The 16818-nt window shown below is 43.1% G+C and overlaps 1 protein-coding gene across 1 annotated transcript; it reads left to right on the top strand.

Annotated features, from left to right (window-relative positions):
* Positions 1 to 1237: 1237 nt before the first annotated feature.
* Positions 1238 to 5523, top strand: TMEM200C (transmembrane protein 200C). Its single transcript, XM_032595395.1, has one exon. It carries the CDS (start codon positions 1325 to 1327, stop codon positions 3233 to 3235), a length of 1911 nt encoding a protein of 636 aa, XP_032451286.1. The 5' UTR covers positions 1238 to 1324; the 3' UTR covers positions 3236 to 5523.
* The last annotated feature ends 11295 nt before the right edge of the window (positions 5524 to 16818 follow it).

Raw genomic sequence — 16818 nt, 5'->3', positions numbered from 1 at the left:
CTTTATTATATTAAACAACCAAACTTTCTATAGGATAGTCCATGGATTCTTGCCACCCTCCCTTCCTAAACACGACCTCATGAGAGAAAGATGAAGAAAACAGCTCTCACTTGGGGAGAGGTCATTCTACAAATCATCATTATTATGTAGACTGCTGCACCTAATTAATTGCCTATTCATTTGAATATTGAGAATCTGAAGAGTGCTGTTGGCACATTAATAAGGGGTCAGAAAGCTATTATGGCAGAGTGGCTATTTTTTTTTTTCTTTTTAAGATTGTAATTTTCCCACAGGAGGAAAAAAAAAAAAAGGTCTTTCTCTTAGAGATTCTAGGGGACTTCTTAAATTCCCTGATGAGGTTTAGCACATGATACCTTTAAGGGAGTTCCTCTGAGGGAGGAGAGGAGGCCAGAAGGAAGAGCTCAGTTACATAACCAGTTACCTAAAACTAAATATTCCACCCCAAGAAGCTGTCCAGATGTTGCAAAAAAAGTGATGAGGAAAAGGCTGCTTGTCTTTAGCTGTAGGAACATCAAGAGGTGGGAGACAACTTTGGAAAGGGATTTATTATCAGAGGATTGACGTAGTTCTGGTGTTCTCCCCGAAATGAACTCTCCATTAATTATCTGCAGTATATAAGCCGTCTGCTTGCCAGTATGTGACCTTTCATTTTCATCCAGTGATGAAAATTGCTTTTGTCATTATAAAACAGTAACTTTTGTGACTGTTTTAGTGACTTTGAGCTAAACATTGACAAATTCCTCTGCTTAGATACTTGAACCTCCTGAACTGCTCCCTTGGGCAATCTTCCTATTCCCACAGGACAAAGGGAAAGGCTTTTGCCACGAAAGTCCTCAACCACCTCTTTGAGCCCCCACATTTAGTTTCTACTAATGGTCAGCCCTCCTTCAGCTGCCAGCTGGGAGGGTTTGAAATGAGCCTTGCTGGAATATCACCTACAGAGTGTGTGGGATGAGGGAGGGGGAAGAAAGAAGGCGTTCTCTCAAATTGTTTTATCACCTCCTATCAGTGATTGCAACAGCGTTTGTCGGCCCTAATCCATCTATCCCACCCCCTGGCCTCTACATTAGGCACTCCAGTTAGTGGGTAGCCCTGGGCTGGGGGGGGGGGTACACATGTGGCGAGACCTGGGAGCGGGACAGTCGCAACGCGTGGGATGTTGCTGCAGCCAAGCCTATACCCTCTGACTGTCTTCCTCTGCTTTGCAGCAGGAGGAGGTGGCCGAGCAGCTAGTGGGCAGTTGGCGCCCCCCACTACTCAAGCCTCCGCCCCAGAAACTAGCCGCGCACCGCACCGGCTCACCATGATCGCCACCGGTGGCCTACTGAGGATTTCCGCCAGAAAGCAGGATCCCCTCCGGCCCCCAAGCCAGGTCCCCAAACGCAAGCGGAAAGCCAAGAAAAGGCGCAAGAACGACGTGGTGGTGGTAAAAGGCAAGCTAAAGCTGTGCTCCATCTCGGGGCTCATTGCCCTCTGCGGGATCCTGGTGCTGCTGGTGGGCATAGCCATGGCGGTGGTGGGCTACTGGCCCAAGGCCAACGGGGCCAATAGGGAAGGGGGTAAGCAGCTGCCGCCCGCAGCCAGCGGCCACCGCGTCCCGACCACGGCCAGTAGCAGCAGCAGTGGGAGCAAAAACCGGTCCAGGAGCCACCTGGGGACTCCGGGGGGTGTCAACTCCAGTTCGGTGGGTGCGCCCCGAAGCACCCCTCCAGCGCGGTCAGCCTCCCCTTCGTCCTCCTCCTCGTCCGTGGGTTTCTTCTTCCGCATCTTCTCCGGATACCTGCACTCCGACAAGCTCAAGGTCTTCGGGCCCCTCATCATGGGCATAGGTATCTTCCTCTTCATCTGCGCCAACGCCGTGCTCCACGAGAACCGAGACAAGAAGACCAAGATCATCAACCTGCGGGACCTCTACTCCACCGTCATCGACGTGCACAGCCTCCGCGCTAAAGACCTGGCGGCCGCCGCGGCTGCGGCCGCCGCCGCCGCCTCCTCGTCCTCCGCCCCCACCTCGGCGACCCCCGGAACCGCGCCGCTCAACGGCTTCCTCAGCTACGTGCAGTCGCGGGGCCTGGAGCTGAAGCCCGGGAGCTGCGGCGGCGGCTCAGGGGACGCCTTCGGGGCGGCGGCGTTGCTGGCCAGGGGCTCGTGGCCTCACCCCGCGGCGCTAGGCGGGGGCGGTGGCGGGGCCAAGGAAGCCGCGTCCCCGCCGGACCTGGCCTCGTCTCCGCGCTGCCCGCGGGAGTCCCCGAGCCTGACGGAGGCCGTGTACAGCATCTACCGCGAGCGCTCGGGCGTGGCTGGCCGTCGCCGGGCCGCCGCTGCTGCCGCCGCCGCTGTGGCCGCTGCCGCCGCCGCCACCGCGGCCGCCAGCAGCGGCGGCAGCCCGGCGCCCTGCAGCCCACCCGAGAGCTGGGGGCGCCAGAGCACCGCCAGCTCCCTCGTGGGCTCTTCGCTGAGCGCCTTCGCGTTACTACCCTTGCAAGGGGACCGCGACGGGGATGGGGACGGGGACGCGGAGGGCTTGAGCTGCAGCTGGCAGAGGCCGCCTGGGGAACGCGGCTCCCGGGAGATCCCAAGGGGCGAGCTCGACCTGAGCTTGACCGACCTCCGCGGCGCCCCGGGCTGCTCGCGTTGGGCGCCCAGCGAGCTGGAGGAGCCCGAGGGCGCGGCGGCGGCGGCGGCGGCGGCGCGCACCGCCAGGGGGCAGGGTGGCCGCCTGCCCAGGACCGGCAGGTACGCCGCCCTGCGGCGCCGCAGCACTAGCGGGCTCCCGGACTACCGGGCGCCGCCGTCCCCCGAGCCCCCACCCTCCCCGCGCTGCGCGGAGCTGGACTCGAGCCTTCTGGCCCAAGCTGCCTCCCCCTCCCCGCCCCTGCGGCTGGAGGACTCGCCCCCCGCCAGGCCGGACTCGCCGAGCTCCCAGTCGGACGACCCTTCCTGCTGCAATAAGGGCTACAGCCCCCTGCGGGAGGCTGGCACCTCTTTGGAGTCAGTTGTGCAAGCAGTAGCCAGTAAAAGTCCAGACTGTGAGGCCGCCACGGCCCCGGGTGCGGAGCCGAGCCCCCCGGAGGATCCCAGCCAAGGGCCACCTAAGGCCCAGCCACCTCAGCCGGTGCAGAGGCAGTTTACAAACAAGGAGAAACTCTTTATGATTTCCCGGTCTCATGCCATAGGGGTAGAGGATGGAGAGCTGGAAAGTACTGGCATTTAGGGCAAGAGAGAGCAAGGGGGCGGGGGAGGGGGGGGGAAGGAGTGAGAAAACTGGGGAAATGCCCACTCCAATCGGCGAATTTAACATTTCCCTCTTTCCCTGTGGACTCATCCGAGGAAATCGTCCAATACCCAAAGAGCTGCAGAATGTTATCCTTGAATTGCGTTCACAAGATTCCTGTAGATAACTCCAAGCAAAATTTTTTTTTAAAGCCAGCTAGTCTTTCATGTCCGATGGTGATTGTACGTTCCATGAAAACCAAATGTATTAAAAAGTCAGCAATCTAGTTCATTAGATAAAATTCTCTTAATTTTCTTAGGATCAAAATAATATATTTTTGACAGTAACTGTGCACTTTACTCCAACTTCCCACCCCCCCTTCATTTCCCTAACCCTGTACTCTGCTGCTGGTTTTGTCCATAGCTGCTTGTGAATGACAAGCTTCCTTTCTCTTATGCTTTTGTGGAGCATGGAAGGGGTTGTCCGCAGTTCTTTTAGAACTGACCTTACTAGAGGAAGTCAAAGCCAGAAGCAAGAGTATGTCAGGAAAGAGCACTTTCCTTGCCCTACCCCACACTGCTCCAATAGCCCAAAGGCCTCTTTATTTTTTAAAAGGGTATTTACATTTTGCTACTAGGGTATCTGATGGAGAAGGGGAGGGGCAGCATCTAGATGGACTGTTACATTCCCAAATTCACTCTACCAAGTACACGATACTTTCTTGAGTATTATCACACGTGTATTGCCAATAGTGTTATTAAAAATCTTTTTTTAATAAAAGAAGTTTCCAAACAAACAGTTAACCATAATATTGCCTCCTTTTGCCTTGGAACTAATGCTTCTAACACATTAAACATTTAACAGTTCAGCTGGTAAAATCTAAAATATTTTGCTATGACACTGTACTATGATAGTAGGTATCCGCCCCCAAAGTGCTCTGTGCTATCATGACTCCATCCATTTCCAGTATATTTTTAACTTTTAAATACAGGGTAGTATTGAACATTTGGGAGTTTCTCTTTCAAATAGAATGAGATATTAAATAAATAGTAATTTTCTATAATACTTCTAGTTTACCTCAAAGTATTAATTTATGGAGCACCAGGCTTAATGGCCCCTTTTCATCCTCTTGGATTTGACTTATTTGGTTTTGATTTTAAGTTCATGATCTCAAATCCATGGCCTACATAGGCTAAAAAGATAATGTTTTAATAATTTGGGAGATTGTTTACAGTTGATTTTATTAAAAGTCAGCTACTTATTCTTTAAGAATAGTAGACGAGGTACCATTTGGATGCCTCTTCCTTTGAATGTGAGAGCCGAGAATCTCCAGAATGGTATTACTTGCTTTGGGCCATTTGGAAATGAGGCCTCATTGTAGGAGGTTAAAATACAGATTTTAAAGGAAAAAACAGCCAAAGATGTCATGTTTGGTCTCCCTGGGTGAAGCAGTGAGTGGGTCCAGTGGAAAGAGTGCAGATTCAGGAGTGAGACTAGACCCCAGCTCTCAGCATTTGCTAGCTGTGTAACTTTGAACAGAAACAAATGCTGAGTCTCAGTCATTCGATCTATGAAATGGGGATAATGAGACATACCTCATAAAGGTATGAGAGTGTTGGACAAGGGGTTATAGGTACAGAGCAGAGTACCTGGCTCAGAGTGTGTACTTGGTAAATTGTTCCTGTAATTACTATTATCATTATAATAAGTTGTCTGCATGCACTATAGAAGAGTAACCCTTCCTTCAACTTGAGCTCAAGAAAGCCTGGCTAAAATCTGGAATATCCACTTATTATCTGCATAACCTTAGACAAATCACTAATCCCTCTGGGCTTCAGGTGGATGATAGAATCTCTCTGATTGCCTTCAGCTCTAGAAGCTTTACTTCAATTCAGGGTATTTGTTTTGTCCTAGATATAATCATATTTGTACATACAACTTTGCAAAGTGAATATACTTCATAAACTACCATTTAGTGTAACTTTGAAAGGACCTAATTTATTTCCAGATTGGATCTGCATTAAGCTATTAACTCACTTTAAAGCTCTGGACTAATATATTTGGTTCTTCTATATAGCATACATGAGCTTCCACTGGTAAGAGTGACAAGCAAGTGTAATGATACCTCCAGGCAGTGTTAAATTTCAAGCGTCTCTATTGTTTTATCACACTCCCCCCAAATTTCTAATTTCCTTAGTTTCTTTTCTCCATCATCTTGCATATTGTGTAATACACTGGGTTTGATGGGCTGTTTTAAAGGGAAAACAGGGGCACCTGGGTGACTAAGTCTGTTGAGCCTCTGACTCTTGATTTTGGCCCAGGTCATGATCCAAGTTTGAGATCAAGCCCCGAGTCCAGCTCTGCACTAAGCATGGAACCTACTTGGGGTTCTGTCTCCCCCTCTCTCTCTGCCCCTTCCCTACTCCTGGTGTCTCTCTCAAAATAAATAAATAAACATTAAAAAAAAAAAAAAGGAAAATAGGCTCCAGTGCTCTGAAATACTGTTTCTAGTCCTCAGAAAATGTACTGTAAGACATTTAGCAAATAATAAAGCCCTACCTCTTAGTTTAAACAGAGGTGGGCATAATAACATTTATCCCTTACAAACTTTAGAAAGTTCAATCCAACCAATTGACTAGACTCAACAATGCCAAGTGCCTGGTTATATAAAACAGATTAAACAGACACTTGTAGCTCAGAAATTAAATAACTTCAGGGGAGCCTGGGTAGCTAAGTCGGTTGAGCGTCCAACTTAAGCTCGGGGCATGATCTCACGGTGTGTGGGTTCAAGCCCCGCATCTGGCTCTGTGCTGACAGCTCAGAGCCTGGAGCCTGCTTCAGGATTCTCTGTCTCCCTTTCTCTCTAGCCCTCCCCCCGCTTGCACTCTGTCTCTCTCTCTCTCTCTCTCTCTCTTTCAAAAATAAACATTAAAAAATAAACTAAATAACTTGAGCAATTTATCTTAGTATTAAATCGTATCTATCTTAACCATTCAGCAATTTTACTGGATCTTTTTTCTCCCCCTGAAGATAAAAAAGGCTAAGCTCAGTTTTTCAAGTCTTGGGAGGAGCCCAGGCTTTCATCGGCCCTCAGAAGGAGTCCTCTGCAATTATGCCAATGGTAATTTACAATCCTCCCTTTTGCGGGAGTGGAGATCTGCGATAATAATGCTAGATTTTTGCTCACTACTTCCTGTGGGCCATGTTCTGTTCTACATGCTTTGTGTATATTATCTCAATTACTCCTCGCAGCAGCTCTGTTGAAGTAACATTATTATCCCCATTTTACTGAGAAAGACACTGAGGTCAGGATGGTGGAGCGCTTGCCCAGGTTCAAACAGCTGGTAAATGGAGGAGCCAGGATTTATACAGAGTTTTGAGGATTCTCTGGACCTGAACCCAAACTGGCATTTCTAGAGACCATCAGAATATCCCCTACCTTCTTAGCTTCCTGCTAGATCCTTTCCCAGAAACTATTCTTAGAGACTTGCAGAGAAGTGTTAGGGTGCACAGCCAGTTTAAAAGCTGGAATTTGCATTTAAGTATTCAGGCTGGCATCAACAAAGCTTTTCTCGGTGCGACTTGCAGGGTTTGTTGTACCAAAATCAACAGGACTATCTGAAGGGATCTTGGACATCATGGAACCCTTCCCTCCTTTATTTATAAATGAGATTGCTAAGAATTAGAAAGATGACAATTTGTTCAAAGGCAAATAAAATAGCAGTGGCAGGACTAGAAAGCTAAGACTGTTGAGATTGCAACAGTGGGCGTACACATACCCCCTCCTCTACCAACCAAAACTCTGTCCTGTATGAACTAGCTGGGTGAAATGGGCAAGCTGCTTAGCCTCTCTGTGTCTCAATTTCCTTTTCCATACAATGGTAATAATAATGCTCCCTACCTCTAGGGGACCGGACTGAAGATTCAATGAATTACCTTCTGTGTAAGAGCGTTTGCAACAGGCGTGGCACGTGGAGAGTGTCATAAAAAGGTTTTTTTTTAGTTTTATTTAAAATAGAATTAAACTGTTAAACCAAATCATTTTGTATGACTTTCCTTTTTATTCACAGAATAATTTCAGATTTAAAAGTCTAAAGTTTAAGGCAACATAGCATAGGGGCTCAAAGTATGCCTTGGAGGGTTACATAACACTTCACCTAGGTTTCCACATCTGTTAAAGGAGATAATAAATAGCATCCGACTCGTGGCATTCATTATTTAAATGAGGGCTAGATACACTAATATACTCAAAGAACTCAGAACCACTCCTGGCACAAATAAACCTCAGTCACTGTGAATTACTGCTATTAAGGCAACATACAGAAAATTAATTAGTAGGCTAAATTTATTACTCAGTTGTTAGGGACAGCCATAAACTTACTGTGCTGAGAAGTCTTTATAGTTTAAGTATATTGGAAAGAAAAAATAGACCTTACGAAATGAGAATCGAGGCTACTGCAAGGTCCCCAGTAGAACGTAGAACTAATGACAGGTGTGTGCCCCTCAGGGTCCCATCATCATAATATGTAACAACAAATGCGAGCGCAAACTGCTTACATGGCTGCACTTGGTCATGAGTATTGCTTTTCCGCTACTGAGGCAGGTTCCATCAGAAAGGCCAGGCTAGCCACGTAGTCTGGGCCCCATTCTGTCCGAGGAGTGCCCAACATGGGCCAGGTGCCTGTTCATCTATTTACATTTCTAGACGAAAGTTTTTTCCATACTAGTTTTCTCTTTCATCATTTTGGGTTCTTCAAGATGCAGTTTTGAAATTCTCTTTTTGGGTTAAGGAACTTTAAAAAAAAAAAAAAAAAAAAGCCCTTCAGATGGCTCAGCCGGTTAAGCCTCTGACTTCGGCTCAGGTCGTGATCTCGCATTTGTGAGTTCAAGCCCCACATTGGGCTCTGTACTGACAGCTCAGAGCCTGGAGCCTGCTTCAGATTCTGTGTCTCCTCCTCTCTCTGCCTCTCCCCTGCTCACACTCGTTTCTCTCTGCCTCTCAATAATAAATAAATGACGAAAAAAAATTTTTTAAAAGCCCTCCAACAACGTAAGATTAGAACAAACTAAATCTATGAATTTGTATTTGATGGGAATAGCATTTTTGTCTAAATGCAAAAATACATTTTATGGTCAAATAAAGGATAGGATTGATATTTGTGGAGGTTGTTTTCTGTAGACCCAGACTATTTATTTTGTATTTTTTGGCTAAAAATCATTGGGTGAATATTTAGACTAAGTTTTTGAATGACTCACTCTGAAAAGTATTTTGAGACTTTTTTTTTCTTTCCAGGGAAATCATCTTTGAGCTTTTTTCCTTCAAAAAGGGATGAATCTCCTTAAATGGATGGCAAATTATATGTTTTTTAAAATATTAAGTCACTACAAATTGGTGGATCCATTTGCATTAACAACTTCAGTCAAACACTGCCTATCACTCTCTAAAACCAGATGAGCTCCTTATTATGTGTGTCATCTATTTCTTTATGATGTCAGAGAAGCACTGGGCTGGTGTTGGGTCTAAATATGGTCATAAACCACAGTAGGAATTATAAAGCCTGCCATCCTGGGAATTTTGCCTTCACTACTGAGCCGGGGGCACATTAGGGTTTCTACCATCTGAAAATACATTTATTCAATTTTAAACTCACCCCGAATCCTTACCCCATCAGTAATTGCTAGCCTGTGATATGGCCCTGCATGACAAACAGGACATTTGGCTGATTCATTGCTAAGATAACAAAGGTTTTTTTGCTCAGGATGTTGCCAGTCAAAGACTAAAAAAGCTTATGCAGATTCACCTGGAATGTCACAAAACATGTGTCTGTTGCAATAACGTGTGAGGTTTACCTTTGCTTAGGACACCACACTGCGAATCAGCCCTACTAAGGGCAGGAAGGGTGACTGTCAATCACATGGGAAGAAAACGGGGAGTAAACCCAGAGGTGGAAGAAAAAGAGAATCCTGGGGAAAGAAAAGAAGAAAAAGATGAAGTCAGATTAGAGTTGCTATGAAAGCTTTTTGTTTCGCAAATGAGCACGTGATCATTTAGCTTGGAGATCATTTGTTTGTAGACAAGTGTCTTAAACTGAAACATTACAGTAACTTTTATTCTTTAGAAAATCTTTCAGGGGCGCCTGGGTGGTGCAGTCGGTTGAGCGTCCGACTTCAGCCAGGTCACGATCTCGTGGTCCGTGAGTTCGAGCCCCGCGTCAGGCTCTGGGCTGAAGGCTCAGAGCCTGGAGCCTGCTTCCGATTCTGTGTCTCCCTCTCTCTCTGCCCCTCCCCCGTTCATGCTCTGTCTCTCTCTGTCCCAAAAATAAATAAAAAACGTTGAAAAAAATTAAAAAAAAATCTTTCAGCAAATGCAGAGTTGGACATTAATTTGCGTATTTTTCAGTATTTAAGAAATTCAACATAACATTGTGCTATTGACACAAATCCACTCGAGTCTAAGAACTGCTGAACATCTAAAAATGTTTAATAGCAGGGAAGAAACTTATGGTCAAATTTACAAAGAATTGCTTTTATGTTGAAAAATCTGAGGATCTTTATGTCTATACTGTCAAAGAAAGAAAATATGCCAGTTATTAGTTGTAATGGTGTATTAGGACAACTGAAGCAAAGCAGGCCAAAAATCTGCTTTGTCTTTGTGTAGGACTTTGGCCATGGCTTTGTTTTACAATTGCCTCATCACTCCATTTTGTACAGACATAACTTACAAGAGAATAATTTCACCTGTAGGAGTAAACAGCTTTGTTGGAAGCAGCTGCCCTTTCAGTAAAATACATAATTCATTTTGGGTTAAATTGCTTTATTTCTTTTTCAAGATCCATTTTAACTGCCTATCATAAGTCAGGCAGGTGCTGTGCTAGGTGGAAAGGATTAAACCTTATAAGACATAATTCCAGACCACAGGATCTTGCAGATCTCATGGACACAGGCACATAACCAATAATTTCAATACAATGTGAGTGTCACGAGAGAGTTATGATGTGGACCCTACAGCTGAATCTTGAGATATGAAGAAAATGTCAGCGAGGTGCAAAAAGGTGGAGAACAGTGGAATCAGCATGAGCAACTACGTGGATGCAAAATGCACTTCAGCAAGTTAGACTTTCAGAAGATAGCTTACACTTGACTTTTCCCCAGAACCCCCATAATCTCAGAGTGAAATACTTATTTTGAAAAACAAAACAAAAAACCAACAAAACCCATATCTATCTATCTGTCTGTCCATCTCTCTATCTCCTCTTATAAGTAGTAGAAACATATTTGGAATTAAGATGAAAGTGATTTGGGTGTTAAAAGACTCAAAATGTATACTCTTTACCATTAGATATCTAATTACTCCCTATTTATAACTGACTTCAACTGGCAAGAATTCTTGAATACTGAGAAGTATCGGTACATGGACGAATGAACCATATTCTCATTGGACCCACACCATCTTCATGAGCAAGAATGATTTTTGCTGAATTATATACTGCTTTAAAATGACAGTTTAATTTAAATGTTCAGGTGTGGGAAACCATTTCTCGAGATGTAGTATAAAGGGATAAAGCTGGGTGGGGAATCTGCTATTTGGGAATGCTTTGTATGTTTCCGGCATGGTGGATAATGTTGCATTGATCCATGTACTGTGAGGATTGGATAAACTTGAGGATATTTTAGCGGGCTACAGGGCATTTTTGCAGAATCTAGACCTGATAATTGAATGTATTTCTACAGCAATTTGCAACGTCACTTGTATTAGATCAAAAATAATTTATCTTTGTTAATAAAGAATCCCATCGTGATCTTTTCCCTCACTTTCATGTTCCTAGCAAAAATGAAGATTAGTTCAGGCCTAGTTATCCTTTTATGAATGTGTACAAGACCTGTACAAGCATTCTTTACAAATTGGCACCAAAAGACTGTGCTTTCTAATTTCTAAACAGGCAATAATTTTTTAAATTTTTAATTAAACATTTTTTTAAAATGTTTATTTTTGAGAGAAAGAGAGAGAGAGAGAGAGACAGGGCATGATTAAGAGAGGGGTAGAGAGAGAGGGAGACACAGAACCCCAAGCAGGCTCCAGGCTCTGAGCTGTCAGCACAAAGCCCAGTGTGGGGCTCGAACTCACGAACTGAGAGACCATGACCTGAGCCAAAGTCATACCTTAACAAACTTGGCCACCCAGGTGCCCCTAAACAGGCAATCTTTTGGGGATAGTTACAAAACCCAATTCAGCCAGAATAATTGTTTGGTACTGTATGCAGCCTAAATACTTCATTTACTCACAAAGCTTCCAACTAAAAGATACCTCCCCTCCAAGAATAATCTACTTTTCAATACAAATATTCCCTTAAAGTAAAAAAAAAAAAAAAAATTAGTTTTCTTCTGTTTTTTTGAATTCCCCATATTTTGTTTTCTCCAAGATCTTTCTAGCGCTTCAAGCAGTGAAGGCAAAAGTATGAAATGTGTTTTTTCTTTTTTCTAATCCACCAAAGTGAGAATTTTGCCAAAGCACTTTCCATTGCGCATAAAGTCCAACAGATACTGTCAATTGCGGTTTTATTGTCACAGCCGCCAAATAAATCTTTCATAGAAGATATATTTATGGGTAAGAGGCTTATAATTTGGAAATACTGATAGATAAAGTACTATGGTTAATACAGCATGGTAAATGATGTCAGGAAGCAAATTGAATTCTTGATAGAGCAAGAAAATTCAAAAGACTAATTTGGTGACCTAACTGCTAATCCTTCAGCTTATATAACCACGCATCTCGATGTGTTTGGAGCACAAACACACGCAAAACATGGAGCACAAAATATAACCTCAGTGCTTGTGCACTTGATTGTACAATTTCTTCCACTTGTATTCTTAATCATTCAGAATCATCTGTATTCATTTCAGTTTCATGCCTGAGAACGTTTCTTGATTTATTAGTCTTACTTGCTTGAGATTACTACTTTAGAAAAAAACGAATACATTTATAATAATAGTAATAATAATAATAACAATAACAACAACAACGGGCTTACAGGAGAACAAAAATAATTTGAGTACATTACTAATACTATAGTAGTCGCTTGCACCCAGTTTTTTGATATCTTTTCAAATAGAGAGTGAATTGGACGATATCTTCTTGAAACATGTGCTGCCCAAAAGCCAAAACACAACAAAAATGTGCCTCTGCAACTTCCTCATTTCTTAAATCCCATGAACGTTGGACTCGAGAAAACTTTATTTTCATGGCGCGTTCTAAGTTGAGATATGGGGGTGAATGCTTTCCAAGATTTTTTTTATCACAACATGAATGGAAAGGAAACTTAATAATGCTATAGCTGCTTTTTAAAAAATGCCAGCTTTGATGAAGTTGATGGCAATTAAACATAACACTTACAAATAAATTGAATAGAGCATCTGGCCAGCCAGTAAGTATGAATCATCTCCAATGGAAGTACCGAGTAATAGTAAAATAAATAAATAAATAAATAAATAAATAAATAAATAAGGTGATATGAAAACAAACAAAAACGTATTTCAGGCATGGTTAGAGCCATGAGTAAAAACAATCCGAGTTGATGTGTAGCAATTTCTAATGCAACATAATTTTTGAAAATTATTTAGTGATTGTATAAATGTGACATGCCTGGAAAATGTTAATTAAACTGGTTTACACAATGGTTGAGATGTATAATTATTTAGCCATGCTCCCACAGTCATGAGCAAGGCAATTGTAAGCTCCAGTTCCACAAGGCTGTTTTGGATTGTAGCCCCTGGAGCTGGTGGTTGAATGAAGAACCTTTCTAGCCACTGAAAATGAAAAGGTCCTAGGAGTGTCCACCTCATTCGTCTTTGATTTCATTTACGGATGTTAGGAAGAACAACTTCAGTGGCGAGCCGAGCGAGTATCGACTCGCACACTGAATTATGGAAAGACAGCAGTAAGATATTTGGTGGGGGTCAGAATGAAAACTCCAGCCATTGGAAATTTTGATTCACAAGCACTCCATAAACATCTTAAAGACAGAGAGGAAGGAGAGATTGTTGAGAAGATGAGCCAGAGGAACTCTTAAAATCTGGACCATTTTTGCCACAATGTCCTGAAACTGATCTGAATGCCTGAGATTGATTTCCAGATCTTGGCCTGGAATTAGGCCTGTTGAATCAGGCTGTTGAAATAAAAACTGGGATTGATGATGGAAGCATTAAGCGGAAGGATACCTTGGATTTTGAGTTGCAAAACTTACAGACCAGAGGACATCACAGACATGTGCACGTGTGCATCAGTAAACCCAGGGCAACATAGAGCAAGGTCATCTTTGCGACACACTACTTTGTTTTGAGGTCTAGGAAAAATTGCCTGGTGAGAAAGTATGGCACAGTCAGAAAACCCTTGCTTCAAGCCTCCGACATAGACTGTCTTACACAATCCACCAACACCCAAAGTTGATTTCTTTGCCACAGAATTCTGTTACAGATCAGGTTTAGAAATGAATTTGTTCATATTTACGCTAGCAGAGTAGATACGTAAAACTCAGTGAAGAATCCTATGGTCTTTAGATTATGTTTTGGTTGTCATATGGCATAGTTTACGTCCTCTTGATGCCCGCTAATGTCAATATTATGAGCTAAGTAAAGACCTGGACGCTGGAGAGCTCTGGGCTTTGCCAAGTGGGCTTCATAAGACTAAAAAAAAAACAAAAACAAAAACAAAAAACAAAACCTGAAAGTGAAATTGAACCAAACAAACGTCAACTGTACAAGCACTGGAATTGATTTCAGACTAAATTTGCATATTTAAATTAAAATAGGAATAATTCATTATGCAACTCTTCTGTTCAGTTTGAATACACAGGATTTTTTTTTCCCTAGACTCTAATTAGAAAATTCAGATGTGGTCAAAATAACTTTGAAAGAGTTTATGTTTGTTCTGAAGCCAGCTGGGAGTATTTGTTAGGGAAGATTTGCTGTGGAGAGTGTTCAAAGGACTCTTCCGGAAGTGTAACGCCATAAGCATTCACTTGTAGCGATGTCATACGCTTGAAGTGAACTAGATTCTCTCTAGTTTAGACTTCATAGAACTAGTCTATGAATTTCTTCTTGCATTTCAAAGCAGAATATAATCCTTCTTCACAAAACAAGTAAAACACAGCAATAGCGACGCAAATTTTATCTTACGCTATATTATGCCTAGGGAAGCTCATTTAAAGAGTGTCATTTTTCACTCCAATTTTGGTTTTCCATAGACCACGATAAAGGGTTCAAGTCTGGGCCTAATTAGCAAAAACCATGGTGGGAATTTTTACCACCCTTAAAGAATGAATCAGTTAATTTAGGTTAAAAACAATCCATTCTGTTTTATCCTTATTTGAACACCTACACCTGATCGTGGCCAAATCTACCTTGAACTGTGTGCTACGATGTCAAAGCTCTGGTGAGCAATTTCAAAACATTTTAAACACAAGCCAGTATTTAAAATATAGCAAGACCAAAAAAAATAAAAAAATAATAAAATAATAAAATAATAACATAAAATATAGCAAGACCCCACTTTCCGACTGTTTTGTGTAAAATCACTTTCTCATGCTTTTATCCCTCCATGACTCAGATATCTTCATGCTTTTTATAGGAAGTGTTCTAAAATTTTAGATTTCCCTGCATCTTACTCCCCCTACTGCTCAGTAGATGTATGTACTCCTTAAAGTAAAATTAAGTGCCCTGGTCAAAGCATACACTTTTATACATAAAATGAATGTCCTTCCGGGCTGCCCTCACCCCTTGGTTAAAATGTGAGGCAACCCAGATAATAAATATTTCTATCATCATTATTCCATCAATAGCATAATCTCACTGTATTCTTTCTGAATTCTTTTATGTAGAGGGGCTCACACCCTAGAAATGTTAATAAATCCATCACCAGGCACACAGCCAATTTTTCTTGACCAGAAGTACTATGCTGGCCGCATCTTCTACTCATGTTCCTTCTATGTGTGCATTTATTCAGCAAACATTTTTCAGAAACCTTCTAATTTTCAGATTTTATGTTTAACAGTGAAGATAGTAAAAGGATGTACTTCTTGACCTTGAAATATCCTATTCTAGTGGCGGACACTGATATGTAAAGGGACAATTTTTCTGCATGACCAGTGGAGATGAATTATGCACGTAGTTTTTGAGAACATGCATTCTCAGCTCTGAGCTAGCCCCAAACATTTTCTCACCTGCAAAATAGGAAGGCAATTGTAACCTACCTCAGAAGGTCTGTGTGAGGGATAAGTAATGTAAGGTAGATAAGGCCCTGGGTCTAACACATAGTCGATGTTGGGTAAACGCATGCTATTACTATTACTGGCCAGTGATAGTGCTATAAGCATCAAGGGCTATCTAGGTTTCCCGGAGAAGGCATTTCTCTCAATCATGTACTACTCGGAAATGCCTTCATCAGGTTTGGTACAGCATGTTGAACCAGTCAGATTTCAATCAGAAAGGTGGATCATTGTGAGTCCTAGGGCAAGGGATTTAGTACAGGAATGGGACCTAGGACTTTGGAGAAGGAGGTGGGGCAAATGAAGTTCCAGAAAGGAATTCAGAGTGTCGGAGAAGGAGTCAGCAGCGTGGGAAGCCAAGCATGTCCAACCACCAGAATGGGAGACTCCCGGGATTGCTGTGGGAAGCTATGTCTCCGGGTACTACGCTCCATGGGTCCACCACCAAGCATCGGGGGTGGGACCGGGGCTGCCATTGTTCCAAATGGTCATCCATTGGGAGGAAGAGTTGGGCATGGAACAGAGGAGGGAGAAGGTAAGCTGGATCCCACTGGCCCCTCTATGTCTGCTGTAACCCCACTGCTGCTTCGCTTCCCCCTTCTGCAAATTGGTCTTTTGGCCACCTCTAACTCAGAAGCGTACAAGGCAATATATTCCGAGAAAAATAGATCCAGTTTAACTGAGTTAACACAGTTAAAAAAACAAAAACCAAAAAAAAAACCACCAGAGTCTGGGGCGCCTGGGTGGCTCAGTCGGTTAAGCATCTGACTCTTGATTTTGGCTCAGGTCATAACTCGCAGTCGTGAGTTTGAGCCCCACGTCAGCTCTGCGCTGACAGTATGAAGCCTGCTTAGGATTCTTTTTCCCTCTCTCTCTTTCAAAAATAAATAAACATTAAACACACACACACACACACACACACACACACCAGAGTTCATCTGTCACTAACTTGGCATCCATACACACCCCTTTAGCCATATTTAACTTACAAATAAAGACATGAGAAAATCACCTAACGTGATACAACGATCTCTCACACAACTGAAAACACACGAAGGCTCTTTCTAAAAAAGACTATAAATTCAGCGCGTTCTTCTTTGAGTGATGTTCATTCTTCTCACAGCCAACCCTCTGCCATCCTGTAGCTTAAATACCGAGATACGACAAAGTTAACCACTGTTACCCTATCTTAAATTAGACAAATGAAGAGCTGAAGTGGGGGAAAAAGACAAGGACAATGTTTATATTTCATATTCTCTTCCCTTTCAGCAAGCAGACTGGCTGGTTGTGATTCTCTTTGGGTGATCCAAACCTTCATTCCTG

This window comes from Lynx canadensis, chromosome D3, assembly GCF_007474595.2.
Source record: "Lynx canadensis isolate LIC74 chromosome D3, mLynCan4.pri.v2, whole genome shotgun sequence".
Taxonomy (NCBI): domain Eukaryota; kingdom Metazoa; phylum Chordata; class Mammalia; order Carnivora; family Felidae; genus Lynx; species Lynx canadensis.
Note: the sequence above shows the minus strand (reverse complement) of the source record. Positions and strands in the feature narration are given on the sequence as shown.

What these genes read in the sequence shown, in the direction of transcription:
- TMEM200C (XM_032595395.1), top strand. Translation starts at nt 1,325, where the DNA reads ATGATCGCCACCGGTGGCCTACTGAGGATTTCCGCCAGAAAGCAGGAT.